Source organism: Anabas testudineus, chromosome 12, assembly GCF_900324465.2.
Source record: "Anabas testudineus chromosome 12, fAnaTes1.2, whole genome shotgun sequence".
NCBI lineage: Eukaryota > Metazoa > Chordata > Actinopteri > Anabantiformes > Anabantidae > Anabas > Anabas testudineus.
This window is the reverse complement of record NC_046621.1, coordinates 8,365,401-8,385,296: the sequence shown is the minus strand read 5'-3', so window position 1 is coordinate 8,385,296 and position 19,896 is coordinate 8,365,401. Positions and strand designations below refer to the sequence as shown.

Genomic DNA, 19,896 nt, shown 5'->3' with positions numbered 1-19,896 from the left:
TTCCCCAATTTTATGTCAGTCATTCTGCATACTTCTTGTTGCCAGCTTCTATCTCTCCCCTCATATGCCCTGTGTTACTGATGTTGTATCTAGACAAAGGCCTCCTCTCCTGGGCTTGATGCCAGCCAGGTTAGCCCCTCTCTTTTGCTGGACCCCTGGAGGTGTCAGATTAACTAGTGACAGAATCTTTAAAAAAAGTCTGGGGTTACTATGGTATACACAACTATTGAACCGAGTACTCTGTGGTTGAACTATGAAATTGCAGAAGGTAGAAATATTTAAATATCTTAAATATTAAGAGGTACTTGATTTTATTCTCCACATGTTTTGTTATTTCTCTGCTGACCAATCTAATTTGAGGAGTTAATCACTGCGTTAAAAAATACATGTCATACATAAAACATTATTAAAACCAGAGGGTTTCGATATCATTTAAAGAATACATTTGATATGTGTGCAGTGTCTTTTATGAACCCTTTTAAGGACTGGCGCAGTCCACTGGGGCCATACAGAAATATTTCTTGGGCTGGATGTGACCCACTGTCTTAAATCCAGATTTACTCTAATTTAAATGTCACAATATTTTTATGCTCTATAGAACAGCACTTTCTCATCTGAAACCACTATAACTAACAGAAATTGACAATATCATTGCAAGTGCTTTCCAAATATCTCAAAAATATAAATCTGATTTAAGATTTTGGGTAAACAATTGGGTTAATAATAAATACTTATTAAGGTTAGAGGGTTTTTGCCATCAAGATTACAATAACAGTCACTTGATTATGGGTGAGTAATGGCCACCAGTTTCTTATAAATGCACAGTTTATGGACAGACAGGTTATGTGTAAAAACATTAGCCTCCAGCATTAAAAACAAAACAGACTGGGTTTTGTTTGCATTAAAAGGATTCACATCACATTCACATTCCAGCTCTTTGCGCTGGATTACCAGAGAAAAATAGCTTTTTGCAGTCTGAGATAGGATATTTACTGACCTAAGGAGGTGTGGGTCCTGTTGAAAGAGAAAAGCAAAGAGAGGTATAAGAGGAAGGATAAAAACACCAAACAGTGGAATTGCGGTATTGTTTGGAAAGGGGTGGCTCTGTGTGAAGTTTTATAAAGAGAGAAAAGAGAGAAACTGAGAGGTAAGGATATGTACATGAAGCAGGAGATCTAGACAGATGTAAACAGAATAAAATGCAGTAGGAAAGAGACAGAAAGAAAGTGAGAGAGGGCGATCTGCATTGTGGCCCAAAGCTGAATGCTGCCTTTATGAGCAATAGTTAAAAGGACACTGAGGCGTGAGTCGCTGTAACCATAGTAACTTCCCAGGAGCCCTGTGACGGACGGATAATAGAGTGAGAGAGGAGTTCCTTTTCTCTTCTTCACCCCTCCTTCCCTCCCTCTCATTTGTTCTCACTTCCACTCCTCTCTTGGGCAGTTTGTTGGATCTTCACATCTTACGGGATTTTCCTTGACTCAGCTTGCCTGCTTTTGCCTTTTATGTGCGCTCTGAAGTTTGAATCCCAGCCCAGCGAAGCCTGCTCCAGACAACTGTTGCCATAATTGCTTGTTGTTATCTTTCTGAGTCACTTTTATGGACTCTCAGAACTGTTTGAGAACTTGATTTTTGTGCACCCAGAAGGCTGTTTTGTGTTGGCACAGGGAGAAATGTGCTCTAAAGGCACTGTTTCAGCCCGTGATTCTTTTGTCTACATTTCAGAGGCTGTGCTGTCAAACCATGGTGCTGTCCCCGAGACCAATCGCCCTGAGAATATGCAATGCTTAACAGTAAGTGTGCTCAAACTGTTTCTATTTTCTGTGTGTATGTCCGTGTAAAGGTCATTTGTAAACTTGAATAAGACAAATATTGTTAAAGTTTCATGCAGTTTGGAGATGTGTGTACAGAATTGTCTAATAGTGCCATTGGTTTAATTGTTTGTGATTGAAGTATTTCTCCATACATATATACATGTGCTTAACTTTTTTTGATTGTTGCTAATTTGTCTGTGTTTTATATGTTTTTACTTAATGTGTTACATATGCTTTCCCAGTCTATGAATATGCCTAATAATACATACAAAGTAGTTGACTTGCGTGGCATTGCTCAAACCCATCATGCATAAACATGCCTTCAAGTAAGACATTTACTGCATGAATCCCATGTTACACATTATCAGCAGTAATAACAACTAATTGAATCATGCATTTGAGCTTGGAGCACTTAATGGAGCACTTTCTCAAAAGACACTTTTTGTTGAAATGCACGAGTCACATGTGGAGCAGAATCATGGTTTGTAAAAAGAAAGGCGAAAATGAAAAGTTTTTCTAGTCTATTTATGCATATCATAAGTACTTCCTGTGTTTTCTTTACTCGCCTGATATGCATAGATTCTTAGTTTTGTGTTTAAAAATCTGATTAAAGTCCATTTTCTTGATTCCCCTGTTGTTGACTGCATGGTAGCAGTGAGTTACTTAAAAATAAATGTGAAAGACTACTTAAGCAGGAAGTAGGAAGCGTAACTGGTATAGTTTTTACCATTTTAACAGCTAGCGAGCAGGATATTTATTACTGAAGTCATTATTTGCTTGATAGCAGCCATTATAATGACAGTAAGAGGAGTTGATTTACATGTAGAGACCTCAGCATTCAGCTAAAGTATAACAGACACACAAATGACAAAAGTAAATATGGTATTTTTATACTATGTGGATTTTACCCTGTCTGGTGTGGTTAGTCCTCAGTATAATCTTTGTCACTGCTTAAGCTTCTTGGGCCTTGGGAGGTATGAAGACAGCCAGCCCTTCTTTGTCCTCTTCTTCTTTTAGGAAGGTGTAACATATAAAAGGTTCATTCTGTCAAGCCAGTTTTTAAATCCTAGCAGAAAATTTTACTATAAAAACCAAGGTGCAGCCTTTAATATGTGCACCTTCTCTTGTTGAACAAGGCAGCATAGAAGATTGCTCAGTGAGTCATGCATGATTAGTAGCACTCTTTTACAGGATGGTTATTTAGTTAGATATTTTCCTTTTTTTGATGAGGATTGTCTTCAGCTAAACTTACATTGTCTGTCTCTCATAGTTCAAGTTATAGATTCTTCTTTTATACTAACAAAGCATGATCCTTACATCATGTCCACCTGCTCACAGTAGTGCAGAGACCTGCTCTCAGATGCTTAAAGGCTAAAGGGGCCTTTTCAGTTGCATGTCTAAAACGTTTTTTCCTTCTGAATAATAAAATAATGGAAACATTAATATTTAAAATCACTTTTATGTTCTTATTTCTTGACAGAAAAGAAGGAAATGTTTTTAAAAATTGCTTGAAATAAGGAAATCAAATGTTGATGATTCATCCTAGTCTTAATGAGCCGTATATGTATGTCAAACCTGCAGATTAATATGAAAATACTTTACATTAGCAGATTTTGTATGGATTTGAACGAGTTTGGAATTAAATTTGGTGCATCAGGAGCACAGACATTGTTAATGAAATGGAAAACAAAACCATTCAGATGATTACTGGTAGAGGATCATCTCTGTCTTTATTTCCTGATTCATTTGACCCTTTCACCAAAGATAGAATAGCCTGCTTGGCTCTGAATGCATCATCTTCTCACATGCTTTTGTTCACACTATAGCTATGGGGCAAGATTCATTCCTCCATTGCCTCCTATTCTTACTGGTTCCTGAATTGGCAAATCTCCAGAATGACTTTCATGGAAATTTACTCTGACTCCTGTTCCCATACAATGGCAACATGGATAATAATTTAGAAAATTCAGTTTTGACATGTTAAGATGCAAGTGTGACAGTGGCCATGTTTACATGTGTTGTGCCTTTGTCAAAAATAAGTAAGGAAAAGTGAGATAGCGCACACTGTATGAGACATATACTGTAGTATCTTTCCTCCACAGGCATTTGTTTGTAATAATAGGTTCCTGTTGGAAAGCTGTTAAACAACTTTCAATCCAACATTAAAACATGTATGACTTTTTTATAGCAGATTGTAGGAAAACACAGCATTTCAATGTAAGCTGTAGCCTAATAAAACATACGGACAGACCTTAAGTACAAAGACAGTGGAAACCACAACCACACATGGGACTGCTTTAAGACAAATGTCCCAGTCTGTTCCAGACATTGCTGTCAAAAGCAAGAAAGAATTCACACTCAGAAGTGTAGCCCTAAACCTTCATCTTTCAACTAACACACTACTCAGAGGACACAAATCCAGTAAAACAGATAACAGCTGTATTATGTGATTAGTCATAAAAAACAAATTAGGAATGAAATGACTTTTGTGTCAACTTTATATTGTTTTTAACCATGACACTGTTGTTGTTGGAATGGTCAGCACTCCCCAGCTGAATCATTATCATGCAGGTTTCAAATTCGAACAGATCCTTTGAGACATAAACCATATCACAAAGTAAAGTGTCATCCATACAATGGAAGTTCCAAATGGGAAATTCTAGTAATGTATACACTATAATTTTATTCAAAACATGATAGTTGATGATTATGGCTCAGACCTAAACTCCTGAAGTGGCTGAAAGTTAAGCCTATTTAGCAGATCAGTGTGTCACTGAAATGTATCCGCGTTTCTTTTTAAACACTCCAGGATGTGAAGTCTGTGGAAGGCAGTGGTCATATGGAGTTACTGTAGTTAATAAGCTTAGACAGGATTAGACAGAGGAGCTCACTTTACTTCCACCTTTCACACACTCTTCGTTTTTCAACATGTAATAATGATCTCACAAAGTAGCGCTGCCGCATTTGACCCCATGCCTTTATTATTGTGTTGATGCACTGTACTTGATACAGTTTATCACAAGCAAAATATTATTTTTTTTATACAGCTGTGCCATTACATGTCTTGCACTGCTAGCAAAATAATGATGCTCATCCAGTATGTGAAGAATTTGGAAGGACCTTTGAAGTCCTATAGAAGGTGAAGGAGACAGCAATGATGCAGAAAATACAGATTTGAGACAGAAACGATTTGCATCCGTATTTGTCAGTGCTCCTTTCCTTTCCACTCTCCTCCCTCCCGTCTTGTTCTTGTTCTCTCTCCCTCTTTATCTCTGGTTAAATCAGAGTAACAGATGATTGTGCAGTTTGTGGGGGATAGTCTCAGGAGAGAGATAAGAAAGGGGGGAAGCACATTCACAGACTAAATTAGGAGAGAATGGAAAACCTTTTAGACTTTCTCCTCTTCTCTTTACCTATTTTCTGTTGCCTTGTTCTTGTTCATCTGGACTGCTACGTATTTCCTCCTTGACTGTTGAGGCCTCCTCTTCCAACTCTTTCTCCTCCTCCTCCTCCTTTTTTCCTCTCTTTTCTCCCTCTTTCACCCCATGGCTATCATGGCTAGTACACAAAGAGCTCTGTGGTATCACTAACTGCCTGCTCTTTACCTACTCAAACATTTTTCAGTGTTTGATGATGGCCTTACACATGAATAATTTCAGTGATTTACAAAGGGCTCATTTAAGGCTTTGGACACTTCAGATGTTGGTGAAAGTAATACTTGATATCCACAAAGGAATGTTGCTCAGAAAACCACCAGGCTATTTTAAGAACATTTTCCTATCTGCTGACTAAACCTTTTAGCTGTCATCAGAACTGAACACTTGTAACATCAAGTTACTGTAGGGTTCTTATACATTAAGATAATTAACACGTTTTGGATAAATAAGGCTTTAAAATGTCACACCAATCAAGTATCTTCTTCTGACTCACTGCAAACCACATGCCTTTTAATGGTGTCAAAGTGAATGTTTCTTTTTCCAATGTGTAATGGTAAACTGCAGTTTTCACTTGGTGTGATGTTTTGAAAGACTTTCTTTTTTTAAGATAATGCCTTTTTAAAACTGTTAAACAACTTAAATAAATCTGCTATTTGTGTCAAACCACTTTTTGTAACACTAATCACCTGTAGCATAAAGTAAAAACCTCATATGCAGCACAAGTGTTCATCTCTTCATGTGCCATGTTAGAATTTACTGTACCAATTATGTTAACAAAGGAAGAAAATATCTATCTGCTCAAGGTTGCAGAGAGTTCATGAATATTAACAGTGAATGCACCCTGAACAACATGTCCCCTTGCATCACTTTGCTTGTCAACTAACATTAGCTCCTAAACCGTCTCTGTGAAAATGGGTCTGACACTTCTGTGAGACAGAAAAGATGGGAAGGAAGGGTGAGGTCAACTGAAAAGAGGATAGTGAGGTTGGATTTTCTGGCCAGCATCTCAGAATAAATGAGGAATGGTTGGTTTTATTGCCATAACATATCCCTTTGTGAGTATTTTAAGCCTAGGTCACTGGCTGCTTCTAACCTTCCTCTGTTTTCTTGTAGATGAAGGATGTATGAATGCTTATCCTCGCCCTTTGCTATTTTGCACTGGAGTTTAATTTGAAAGAAAAAGTCAGTTTAATCCACATGCACACGGCTATAGTTGTACAGTGTTTGTCATATGCTGTGGCTCAGGTGGATGAGAGAATTTTCCATTAATCCTAATGTTAATGTGGTTTGATGCCTGCCAGTTGCTGTTTATATTGTAAATTTTGCCTTCAAGGTCAAAATTCAGGGTCAAGACTCTGAACCCCTAATAGCTCCTGATGAACAGGCTAGTGCCATGCATGGCAACTCTGCTGGTCTAGGGTGTGTGTGTGTTTGTCCATGGGTGAATGAAACCTCAGACCTCTGTCTTACAGAGGTTTAAAATTGCTACAAACATGTGTCTATAGTAGAGAGCAGTATGTTGGTCAGTTGGTCCCAGCAGATATTATATTGTGTAATAACAATGGCACCTCCTGATGGTATTAAAATTTGTATAAAGATGATTTAGCAAAAATCACGTGTGTGCCTAAGTGATCCTCAGTGAACTGCTGCTGCTGACTATAGATTCTTTACAGTATTAGTTGTTTAGTTGTATTAGTTGTTAGTTCTTGTTTTACTGTTTTTATTTCCACTACTTTGTACTTACCCTGAATTTGAAGTGCACTTATCTGTGAAATTCAAAGCTAATTAATTTGACTTATGTATTTATGAGGCACTCAGCTCAATTTGAATAAGCCTAGCCTCAGTCCAAAGCTAAAGCCATGGGGCTGCTTTGGTTTGGTTGTCATGTCATAGTCTCGTATTATTCATAGTGGCACCTCTAAAATGTTGTACCTGTAGTTATGAATCCCTATGCTGAACTTTCACTGTTTGGATTTTAAGTGCAACTTTAGCTCTGACCCTGAACTTGGCCTTAGACCCATCTTGTGTATTCATTTGCTTGAGGGACGCCTCCTCCTTTGATAGCTGTTTATTCAGGTCAGAAAGAGAGAGAGAGACTGACAGAGAGAGAGAGAGATCCCACACTACTAAAGAACAGATTGGCCTCGTCTGGCTCCTAGACAAGCTTTTCAAACTCTTCTTTCACTCCTCTCCCTAAGACATGCTTTCTTCTCTCCCTTTCTTCTCTCCCTCTAATCCGTCCTTCTGCCTATTTAGAGGTGAACAGCGCAGCGTGAAAGGGAGAGAAAGTGTTTTTTGTGTGTTTGACGGGTAACCCTCACCCTTTTCAAAAGGCAAACAGAGAAAAGCTGCCATTACTACTGGCATGAAGGGATCTTAAGACAACGGCCTTTTCTGTCACTTTATTAGTATTGTAGAGACTAGTGCAGTATTGCTCTTCTTTCACCCCTCCTTTTTCTCTGTCACTTCTCTGTCCATGTTTCATTCCATGAGCCAGACATCCAAAAGATAAAAAGGAAGGGAATTAATGGGGTTGCTAAGGGTTAGACTGGCCACTGTTTTAGCTGTAATATAGCAGTCTTTTTCCTTCAGTGCTGCTGAGGTGTTTGTTGTTATTTTTTGCCGATTACCACCTCTTTTCCTGGCGTACAGGTCTTAAAAACAAAAATAAAAGTAATGTTTGAAAAACTGCAAGAGAAGTGGGGATTGTCAGAGTTCACAGACCTGTGAGTTTCCGTACTGTGTAGTTAGAGAGCCGAGGGAGAGCAGCTGAAAGGAAAAGCAAAGGAAATATGGAAGTTGAAAACATAACAAACAAGTATAATGTCTGGACGGAGACTGGGGAGTGTGGGAGTTAAGGTGGAAAGAGTCTGATGAGGTGTGAAGTCTGATTGCGGTATGTGTATGTGTGTGAGTAAGGTATGTGGGCCCAAACAATACTGCTATCATTCTCTGTTGTTGGGAAATGTGGTCATTAAACGTTGTTACACCCAAACAATCAGAAACATTTCCACTATGGTAAATGGTAAATACGGTCTAGTCCACTGTAATAGGTTTTGATACTCCTGCCCACCTAACCATTTCTATTAAGCCTGGCCTTTCTCATCCTGCCTCAATCCTGCCTTTTCCTTATTCATTCATGTCTCACTTGTGCCACCTACATTAGTCACTACAGTGTATATTTGCAAAAGACTGAATGTTGTAGCACCTCTCACAGCCTTATAGTGTGGACTCAGGAAGCAAACTGGCCTTATCGGGGGCAGACACACAAAGCTGTCCTGGCTGTGGAGTGGCGAGGTATGCATAAGTGCATGTGTGCATGCGCATCTGTGTGTATGTGTGTGGAAAGGGGAGGCAGTGGGAGGCACTTCCTCCTATTCTTCTGCTGTTGAAGAGTTCCCATGAGCGCCCCTGCCAGGAGCTACAGTGTGGCCTGAGCAGGCCAAGCCAGCACCAGTCTCGCCTACATGACGCCGCCACTCGCTCTTACACAGCTGATGTCAGGCACTGCTGCAGCCGCTGCTGTTCAGGCCACAGAGCAAGAAGCTGGACACTATCTTCTCAAACTGAAGAAATGCAAGAGGAGAGAAAAGAAAAGATAGAGGATAGAAGTAGGGTCAACTGAACTGTAGGTTCAAGGAGGAAATCAAGGAGAAAAACGTGTGGATGAAATGACATGGAAATGGTACAGACTCTCAACAACTTGGAATGTGCAATGTGTGTTGATGACTGGAGTTGTTACTGAGAAATCTTGAAAGGACAAGAGTGGAGCAGAAGGTCAGTGGAAGTGCGACGGCTGTCTTGCAGAAAACATATCAAGAACTTTTGTGAAAATTTACTTTAGGCTTATTTGAGGAAAGTTGATGGAGAGCAGAGGTCAGTTTGACAAAACAAAACATTTCCAAGGACCTTTCTTTTTATACTGAACAGACAAAGAAACACAGTTGTTATCTGTAACCAATACAGCTGGACTGACACCTGGATATTGGACATATTGGACAGTGCACTAAACCCACCCCGGCCACTCTTTTGGCAGCTGTCAACTTTTGAGATGATTCATAACACCCTGAAGCCCACCGAGCTGTCAGAGCACAGCCCCAGGAGCACACACTCAGCTGCACAAAGAAGACTGTGGAGATACTCAGGCTGCAGAAGGGCTGGCCAGGTTGAAAATCAGCGTCACAGCGTGTGTGTGCTGGCTTCAGACTTGAATGGTGGAGAAGCAGGAGGTGAAAGAGGTGGAGGGGGACCTGTGATGCACACTATCCATGGACTGTGCCACCTTTGCATCGGATGTAGGCTGCCTCAGGTGTGTTTGTGTTACAGAGAGAGAAAGGCGAGGAAAGGAAAGTCAAGAGTGAAAGTGCATCGAGTGCAGTAGCAGTAACAGCCTGTCATTGTTGGTGGAATACTTAATGAAAACTTTGACAGCTACAATCTTTGATCAGTACTCTTAGAATTTATTTTTAGCCTAATTGCTAAAACTACAGTACTTTGAATTGCAAAGGCTGCACAAAATAAATGTGAGTCGTAATATCATTGTTTCATGGTATTAAACCTAATTATTTTTGCTATTTCTGTGGAGATAAAAAGCACTTTAAACTAAATGTCCAACACATTACTGCTAACACATGTAGGAGATCTAAAGCAAGGTGTTTCCTGATAGGGAAAAACAAACACCAATGCCCTTTATATTATTTATCGCTCACATAGGGAGAGAAGGATCTGATAGGCAGACGCAGGTGTGGGTGAGAGGAGACAAATATTTGCTATGCAATGAACCAGTTCCACTTTTCTTACGTAAGACACTTTGTGTACATTTAAATTTCGCATTAAAATAGGAAATCCGATGTGATGGGGTTCATTTAATTGATTGGACAGTAATTTGAATATGTAGAATATACTAAATAATGAAGCTAAGCCTTAAATTACCTGACATAAATATAGCATACCACTACTCATACAGTGTGTGTGTGTGTGTGTGTGTGTGTGTGTGTGTGTGTGTGTGTGTAAGTGGATTGGTGGTGTGTTGTCATAGTCAGGAACAAATTGACCCAGATGACATTGTCTGACCATATATGTATGTACAGTATATCAAACATGCGGTTGGTAGATTGTATAAGTATCTGTCGGACGTTATATCTGCTGAACAAGCCAAACGTGGCATGTACTTGTCCGATTGAAATCGGCAGGATTTCTCCTCCTGGCTTAAAGCATTCATGTGTGAAAGGACAGTGGAGCAATGAGGCATAAATGTTAAAAAGAAAAATCTGTTCCACACATGCATGTACACATAAAGACACAGGTTACACATCGGTTTCTCCCTTTGAAATTTCTAAATGAAATTCCATGAAAGTTAAAATTGTATGTTTTATTCTCATAAGTTCCTCCACACTCCCTTTGATTGAATTATTAATTCATCAATAAGGCCCTGCTCATACAATTTAAATATTTAATGCAGACTGGGACCTTTCCGACTCATTTATCTTCATTCATTTTCTGTAATATGTCTTGTGATTGATGCGTTGGAAAAATCACTTAACCAACATTCATTTTGCTTTATAGTATTATTCCAAAGCAAGTCTCCTCTGTTCTGCTCTAGTTTGAAAATCCCTCAGCTTCCTTTTAGAAGTGTAAAAGAGGGCACGAGTCTCTCACGCAGTCCAATGTGAGTCCATGTGGTTGTACTCCACTGTACTTACAAATTGAATTAATGCTATAAAGGCTCTGTAGTTTGGATGAATCAGACCAAATAAAGCAGCTCTGTGAGTCTTATCAAAAAAGACACAATGACAGCCTTTAAACCAGACACAGACATGGATACATATATACATATATATATATATATATATATATATATATATATATATATATATAATATAATATATATATATATATATATATATATATATAGACTTATACAGACAGACTGATGAGGTGTGTTAGATAAATCTCTCTTCTCTTTCTGTCTCTGCCTTTTTAAAATTTTCTTTCCCATATTAAGCTGATCCTTCAAAATCTTCTATGATTCTTCTGTTGTTTTTCTTCCTTAATCCTTTTTTTCACAGCATCTGTTCTTCTATTTGTCTTTGTCATCTTCTCTGTCACCATCGCTTGTGACTCATCTAGTTTATGGCTCTTTGTCTCTTTTGGTCGCTCTCCACCTGCAGCTACTTTCTTGGTTTCTGTGTGTGTGTGTGTGTGTGTCTCATTCTTCTCTTTCTCTACTGTTGCACTTTTTCTCCTCCAGACTAAAGGGTGATTAGTGTATATCTGTCTGTCTGTATACATAAATATATACCGAGAGCACAGCAACGATTTTAGCATATATAATGAGGTTAGTGTATTGGTGTTTGTTTATGTGTATGTCAGCTAGTGTTTCACAAGCCTCAGAGGAAGACGGTTAACCACAGTATCATAAGAGTTGTCCTTAAATGTTGTATATCCTTTCTTATTACATAGACATGGGTTATATGTAAATGTCTGTAATGCTCAAAGCAACTCAGTAGTAATTAAAATAACAGTTATTAGTAATTAATAGTAATTAATTAATTAATAATTCATCTCACAAGACAGTCAAGTTTCAGACATATAAAAGAGGTTACATGTGTACTATAAGAGTTCACAATCCTAGTTTCTTCAAAATGGCCGGTAACAAAGCAGCTGTCATTCTCTGCAGCATGACAGTTATATTTTTCAGCAGGGTCAGTTTGGAGGTAGTCTGAAATAGAGACAAATCTAAGAGACTGAACTGTAGAAGAAATATGGTAAAAGAACTGTTGCCCAGAACTGTGTGACACAGGACATATAAAATCAGTGGACTATAAGAAACCAGAATCATACCCGACATTTTAGGGTCATCACAAGCTTCAGGCCCCTGAATAATCACCATATTTCTTCAAGTGGCTGAGTCTTAGCAGTGGATAGACTTTGCAATTTAGCAGCAGTGTCTGTCTGCTGTAGAACAGAAGAGAGAGATCAGGGGTGGATGTCTGTGTGTGTTTTGGGCCCCTGGTGATCAGCAGATGAGACTGGAAAAATGAGATGTTTTGGATGGAGCTTTGTTGACTTTGGCTGGGACCTTCAGGCACAGGTACTGAATGTTTGACGATGTGGGGTCAAAGAGAAAGAGAGACAATGGGAAAGAGCCATCAGCATTACCAGTGTGTTTTTAGTGTGATTGTGTGTGGATGTAGTACATTTAAGCAGATGATCACTGTGTCTTCTTATTTTTTATTTGTCATATGAATTTTGACAATTTTAAAACTTTGATATTGGGAATTTAATTTCATCAATCTTTGATGCCAGTGAAAAATACTGGATTTTTTAAAACTACAGAATAAAATGAAAACTTTACAATCTTTACTCTCCTGCTAACTTTGATATTGACAAAAAACTTAATTATACAACTCCACGGTTTTGTGTGAGTGACACGTTTTTTGTGATAGCTGTACAAACTATAGGTGTGCATAAATAAGCAATCTGCTTTCTCTGGATTCACTATATTCACTTCTTCCCCAATAAATGGACAAAGAACGTCTTTCTTCAATCTCTTGGAGTTGTTTTTCCCACTAACTCAGCTAATTGGGTTCACCGGGAAACTGCTGTCGAGACAGTTTTAATAGGAAGCAGAAGCTGAATACAAATCTACTTAATCGTCCTGTAGGAAGGAAGTGGATTGTTTTGCCAGAAATCTACTTTGAGTTGCTAAGGTACTGGGAGAGAGAGAGTAAAAGGTCCTATCTTTGTGTCACAAAATGACTTTGTGTGTATGTGTGTTTTACAGGTGACCATCCTTCGAGGAAAGGATGGATATGGCTTCACCATCTGCTCAGATTCACCTGTGAGGGTGCAGGCTGTTGATCCAGGCAAGTTTTGAATGCACACATCAGTATGTATGAAACTTTCTTAAAAGGTTGTTGTTGAAATATTTAGGCGTTAATTGTTCTGCACTGTCTTTGCACCTAAAGAGAGAACAGTCACATATTGTTACTCCAAATATGGAGTCAAAACAGGTGGATTAACTGCTTCTTGATTCTGGAAGTACAGATTTATTGTTAATTTACAGTTAAAAGGCAGTAGACAATGTGATCAACATCACAGTGTCTTATTTTTTTGTAAATGTTGTTTTAGTTTATCTTGATGGTCCTTAGTTTGCTATAATAAAACCTTTTGAGAATTACCATTAAGATTGGACAATCAGCAAGGTGCTGCAGCTTATAAAAACCATGTCTGACAAATTGATGACTTGGAATAAATCCCCCATGTTGGCAGGTGTCCACCCTGCTGCCAGGTCTTTGAACAAGATAGTGAATCCTGAGCTAATCACATTATTACTGTCTGTAGCCCCTAACTGCATGAGTAGTGTTTGACAGTTTTTAGTGATCAGACTTTTCTCTGTCTCTTCATTTTGGCAGGAGGTCCAGCCGATCAGGCAGGTCTGCAGCAGTTGGACACGCTCCTGCAGCTTAATGGTCAACCAGTGGAGCAGTGGAAATGTGTGGACTTAGCTCATGCTATCAGGTATTGACTAATAAAATCTATTCTTATTTTAAAGATATGTAAGTACAATAACAAGCATTTATTTATTCATACAGTTTCACAAATATATACATTACATTTACATTTCTTCATTACATTTGATCATTATTGTTCTTTTCTTTTATAGAAACAGCACCAATGAAATTACAGTGGTGGTGTGGCGCACCGGTCCCTCAGCTAAGCCTAATTTTGAGGGCCTCATCCACCGGCCCTCTTACAAGCCCTCAACCTCTAACTATGATGCCCCCTCACCCCCTACCCGCAGACGTGCGCCAGATGTCGGCACAAGCAAAACCCCCCCAGCTGTTCCCCCTCTACCAGCTCACCACCGTGCCACTGCCACCCGCAGGCTCTTGGTCAACGGCTCTGAAGCTGGAAATAGTGGTCTAGGGATGGGGACCATGGCGTGGGGGGCTCAAGGAGGGTCAGCCGAGGAGCTGGATGGGAAGATGCGACACCTCCACCACCCTCACACTGCTACACTTAAGGGTACCAGGGTAAAGGCATCCAACGGTGACAACTACATCATCCTAGCGCCCATCAACCCTGGAAGCCAGGTATCGCAGACTGGTGGTGGGCTGCATCTTCATCATCTTCTTCGTCCTCCTCATCCTCCCTATGGTCATATGGTGGCTCATCCTAGATATGTCTCCTTACCTTACATCCCTGGTGCTGATAGATAGATAGAAGGACTCTGTATATAGTCTGTCTGGGCCATTTGGCTTACTGTTGTCTCACTAATGTGTGCTTTTTGACATGTTTTGAACATCCTACATACAGTACATATAGTTCAGTGTCATGTAGATATGAAGTAATGGGCTGAGAAGCGAGAGGACACAATAACAAAAGATATAGCTGTTGATAAAATATATGCCTGTATTATGTGAAGGTTTCCCAATATTTAATAACTATATTCTATTGTATCAACTAAGTCATATTAGGAAAACAGTGCACCGGTATCTGACATTATTTATGTTACAGACATCCTGTAGATAAATCATCTGTGTGCCATGGATTATACGTCAATATTTTAAAAACAAATAGTTCTGGCAAATAAGGAAGAAAAATAATTCCACAAAAAATAATACTTTTTAACGCATAGTTTAGTATAACATCCGTGTACATGCACAGTATGACATGTATATGGCATTTTATACAGCATATACTTATTTTTGGATCCACTGACATGTATTTGGGGTAAATCTTTGGTCATAAAAATAAAATAAAGCAAAGTCATTAAATCAAAAAGACTGAACTGAATTCCTCAGCTAACCCTGTAACAACATAATACTAACCTATTAACTACCTCAGGGTAACAAAAGGTTCAGGATGTGAATGGGACACTCCCTGCACTCTGTTCCCTCTGTCTTTTATTTGATACAGTGTGCATTCATCTTACAGTTTCTAAATAGTTTCTCAAGACTTCCTAAACATATCTAGCACACTAAATCATTTTGCTGCCATATGTGGAGTTCATTGTTAAATTGTCTTATTTCCATATCCTTCCTCTGTTTGGTTGCTAATGAGTGTCTGTGGCTAGAAACTGTGTGTGTGTGTGTGTATGTGTGTGTGTTGCTGTTGTTGTTGTCTGTGTGCGCCTCATGCTGTGCCCATCTTCATCTATGAATGCGTTTCAGGTTCAGTTAAGGGACAGTGCAGTGCATGGCAAAAGGCAGTGGGTTCTGGGCAGCGTGAAGAACAGAAGCGGATTCAGAGAAATGACAGACAATATAATGAAAGATACATTGTAGGGTGGTCTCATAGCCCCAGATAAATTATTAGTGAGACATGGTTAACAAACATTCCCCTTCAAACACGCATCGCTTGTTTCCCAAACAAAAAAGGGGGCAGGGATTTGGTGAGATTTTGTGGTGGGCATCGCAGCCTAAATATACCGAAAGCCCTGTGGAAATGGGTCAAGTCGGTCACTTATCACAGCGTCACAATACTCTAGTTTAGAAAAAGAAGACCTCTGAGGAGCCCACAATACAGAAAATAGCAGTAAGATGTGCTATTGATATGTTTAAATGTTTATACGTATAAATATTTGCCTAACTCCTACAACATATGACATGGTAGAAGCTCTCTGTCTTTAATCCCTCAGCTGATTGTAATTTGTTATGACATGTAGAAACCATTACTGCCTCACTGAGTCCAGTACAATCCAAACAGGCTCAGATGAGTCCTAGAAACTAAATTCAGAGTCATGCAAGTAATCACAGATGATAATATCCAGCTTGGTCCTGAAACCCAAATCCATGGAAAAGCAGTGGAGACAATGAAAGTGTAGGGCACAAATACTACAGGGAGTAGAGTGATTATCTAAACTCCTATTTTTTCTGAGAAAATATGTTTCATGGCGGCCCTTACCTTATTAAAACTAAAAATAATAGTATCAATAGGAAACTGAGACCAGAATTTTAGTTTAATTCTCAATATGTTCTTAAAACTCTTATATAGCCTACTGTATGTTATTCCATATCATATACATACATCACTGTGAGATTTCATTTTGTTGCCATTTTAATTTTAATGTAAGTTTATATTGTTCTGCTTTCAGATCTTGAGGCCTGTTTACCAAGACAACCAGGGAACATTAGGTAAGACAATCACAATATGTAATTTTCCTACTAATGTAACTGTGTTAAAGGCTTAAATGAACTCCCATCATTCTCCTATTTAATTTTCAACTTTTAGTTACCATTAGTTAAATACTTCTTAATTTAAATTTAAATTAAGACAAATTAAAAATTTTAATTGGGGTAACTGTGTATCTGCCAGTTTTGATTTGTTGATTCACAGCTAATTTCAATTCTGGACAATCTTCGCACCAAATGTGACCAGCTGACCTGTACAGAATATTGTTCCAATTGTATAGCATAGCGTATAATCTGTCTCCATGTGCACATACACACACTCACCTTCTTCTTTTGGTTCCACAGCTGCCAGGTTGTACCCCACACGGCAGGCCTCTGGTCCACAGCCCCCGAGTGGTGGTGGGGGTGCCTTTTCTGGAGGTGTGAGCGGTAGCAGCGCTGGTGTTGGGGGTCTCTCTAGCCGTACTGGCTTCTTACGACGGTCTAACAACTCCAAGACAACTAAAGTGTCGTCTACCTCCACCGGTGCTGGTGTACCCAATTATCAGCAGCAGAGCTCCAACTTTGCCAATTACCAGAACTGCACCATTGTTCGCTCACATACTGCACATGCCAATTATGGATATGTTAAAGTGGCACCCAAGATCCTTATCTTTCCCATTTTTGTCCAGGTGGGCCAATATACAGTGTGTGCGTGTATGTGTGTGTGTGTCACTGTGAGGACCAGCATGGATTTTTAACCTTTGGAGTAAGGACTTCTTTATAAAGTGAGGACACTGTAGCTGAGAGTGTTTAAAGAGCAATTTTGGGGTTTTAGGGTTAAGGTTAGAATTAGTTTTAGGGTAAAGTTTAGTTTGAAGCAGCTAGTTGTGATGGGTTGGTATAAGGCAGTACATGCATACATTAAAAAGTAGGGGGCTAGAGAATGCATTATATCATTAAGTGTTCTCACAATGGCTGCCATACTAAAACTGTCAATTAATGAGCTTTAGGAGTGCCCACAGACCTCTTCAAAATATACAAAACTCTTATTTTTAGTGTACAGGAAAAAGACAGTAAAAGCAAGAGGGTGATGACACACAAAAACCTGGCAGGATGCACTACACATGTAACAACTATGTGGTATGCTTCAAACACCACTAGATCACTGTTTTGTGAAGTCTTCAGTGGTCAGACAGGGAAATTCATAGTCAATAGTGCAAAAGATGGTATCATTTTAGATGTGACAGCTTTCCCTCTTACATTTGGGTCAAAATGAAACAGGATTTCTGCCTTCAAGTTATAGCGCAGTAAATTGTTTATTACTAGGTAAAATATGTTAGTGAACCTAAGATACTAAAAACACAAAAGACAAAAAGCACAAAAGCTCAGCTGTGTACAAAAGTAAACATATTTGGAAGCAGCAACAAGTTATGTTGAGTCATCTGTCATGAAAGCATAAATGGTCTTGCTTCTTCCTGTGCACAATACACACATATGCTTAGAGTTAAATTAATACAGTATCTTGTACCACTATAATGCTGTATTTCACACGTAGATGACATCCTGGGGTCTTTTAGCCATTTAAAATGCAGGGACTGTGGTGGCACTTCCTGTTAATTCACATAGAGTGCAACCATGACACAACTTCACACAGTATGCAAATGTAACACATACACATAGATTGAATCGGCCCCCTGTCAAACTCTGGACTTGAGAGGAAGTTCCCTCCTCCCACATTGCAGTGCTAATTCATTTTTAGTGTCAGTGTTTTACTCAGACCACACAGACCGCCTCACACTTGAAGCTCGCTGTTTCAGTTGTATTTCACACAGTAAAAAACGTCTTGCTGTTAGCTATTTGCTGTTTAGCTGATCGTTTGGATATTGGACTAAAAATGGATTTGGTACTGAAACTTTTTTTTTAATTAGTCAATAACAAATATAATACTATAGTCTAGTTTTTATTTTGAAAAGTGTTGAATATATGTTAATGAATATGAGAGCTAGGCAAAAAGAAATAATAGGAGATCTCCATATAAGTGTGTGGTCACTCGTTAAAAAAATAGGAGTTATCAGTGTATGAGCCTCAACATTATACCTAAAAACGTACTAACTGCCCTAATCTGTCTGTAATCTGTTGTGCTTGTACGTCCAGCCTCTTGACCTGTGCAGCCGAACGCTCATCATATCTGAGGAGATGATACTACATGAGAGCAAGCACCACTCTCTCAAGGTAAGGGTCATGAATGCAGTAATGCTGCTAATATTCCTATTGAGTATGTGTGTGATGTTTGTGTGTTCTTGTGTAGTCATTTCTGTTTTATGAATAACGTGCAATTAAAAAACAAACACAAGAAATGCCCAATAGCTGCAGAACTGTACCAAGAAGATGAATTGGCTTTTGTTCATCTGTTAAAAGAGGAAACAAATGATCTTTGTTCTTTCATAGAATTAAATTGATACAGAAAGACTGAGCCCCTCTCCTCTCCAGATTTCAAACATTCTGTTTGTCACAACAATTTAAATGGTTTGTTTATTTGGCCAAACTGGAAGTGACGATCCTTCTCAAGTCCAAATGTGTGTGTGCTTCATATAGACATTTTTATATAGAAAGGGATAACAAGTCCAGAGCAAAATTCTGAGAGGCATATGGGGAGAGGAGATATCTGAACATCTGAACACTGAATTTGTAACTAGCCTGAACTATCAGGTCTACATGAGTCAAGGAAAATGAATAATTGATGAAGCAGGAGAGGGCCCAAGATCTGACTGACAGAAATATTCTGTTTTATGTATCAAAAGAACAAGCTTATTCCATATATACAATATTAATGATTCCCTGACAATATGTTAAGATCGCCTTACAAGAATAATCTGCATTATAAGCATCTGTTGGAACTCACTGATAAAGTAAAAGTGAAATGTTTGTAAAATATTTAAAACAAAAGTAAGAATAGTCGTGTACGTTTACATCTCTGCGTCTGTGACGTTTGAATACTGCTTTTTTATTCTGTAACAAATACTGTTTTAGCTGTCAAATACCTAATAGAAATAACAGTTGACAATTTGACATTATTTTGCATTATTTATTCTGTTCTGCTAAAATTAGAAAGGCTGGTTATATTATTTTACATATAATAGCTTGAAATATGAATGTATATTATAAATTATCATTAGCTACCATGAGCTACATCTATAGCAACCTGCAAGAACTTTGCAGGAAAGAAAGTTTTGAATGATTAATTCCTGTCTTAAGGGGAGTTTGGATTGTACTATACGTAGAAAAAAAGAGTATTGGACTGAACTAGGCCCTCGCCACAGTTCTTTAATATGCATTGTCAGATAATCTTTGCTGTGTGGTGCAGTGAAGTGCAGTGACTGCTGGCATGGGAGGTAATTCTGCCCTCTCTCTGTGGTCATAAAACAAATATTTAACAGCCAATGTTTGTCAGGAGGGAGTTTCTCTCCACTGTGCCATTTTATACAGACTGTTTTTATATGATCCTCTGTGTTGTTCCAATTTTTA

General features: G+C 38.7%; 1 protein-coding gene across 3 annotated transcripts in view; it reads left to right on the top strand.

Annotated features, from left to right (window-relative positions):
* The window catches only part of rgs3a (regulator of G protein signaling 3a), a 114,930-nt gene that overhangs the window by 28,488 nt on the left and 66,546 nt on the right, over positions 1-19,896 (top strand). Inside the window, exons 10-16 of one of the 3 annotated variants that reach the window (XM_026353996.1) lie at positions 1,726-1,793; positions 13,038-13,119; positions 13,669-13,774; positions 13,920-14,349; positions 16,353-16,392; positions 16,735-17,060; positions 18,526-18,603. In XM_026353996.1, coding sequence (XP_026209781.1) covers positions 1,726-1,793; positions 13,038-13,119; positions 13,669-13,774; positions 13,920-14,349; positions 16,353-16,392; positions 16,735-17,060; positions 18,526-18,603 — 1,130 coding nt within the window. Of the gene's footprint in view, positions 1-1,725; positions 1,794-9,089; positions 9,561-13,037; positions 13,120-13,668; positions 13,775-13,919; positions 14,350-16,352; positions 16,393-16,734; positions 17,061-18,167; positions 18,275-18,525; positions 18,604-19,896 lie in introns of those variants that run through there. The other 2 variants (XM_026353997.1, XM_026353999.1) reach the window with 2 other exon arrangements.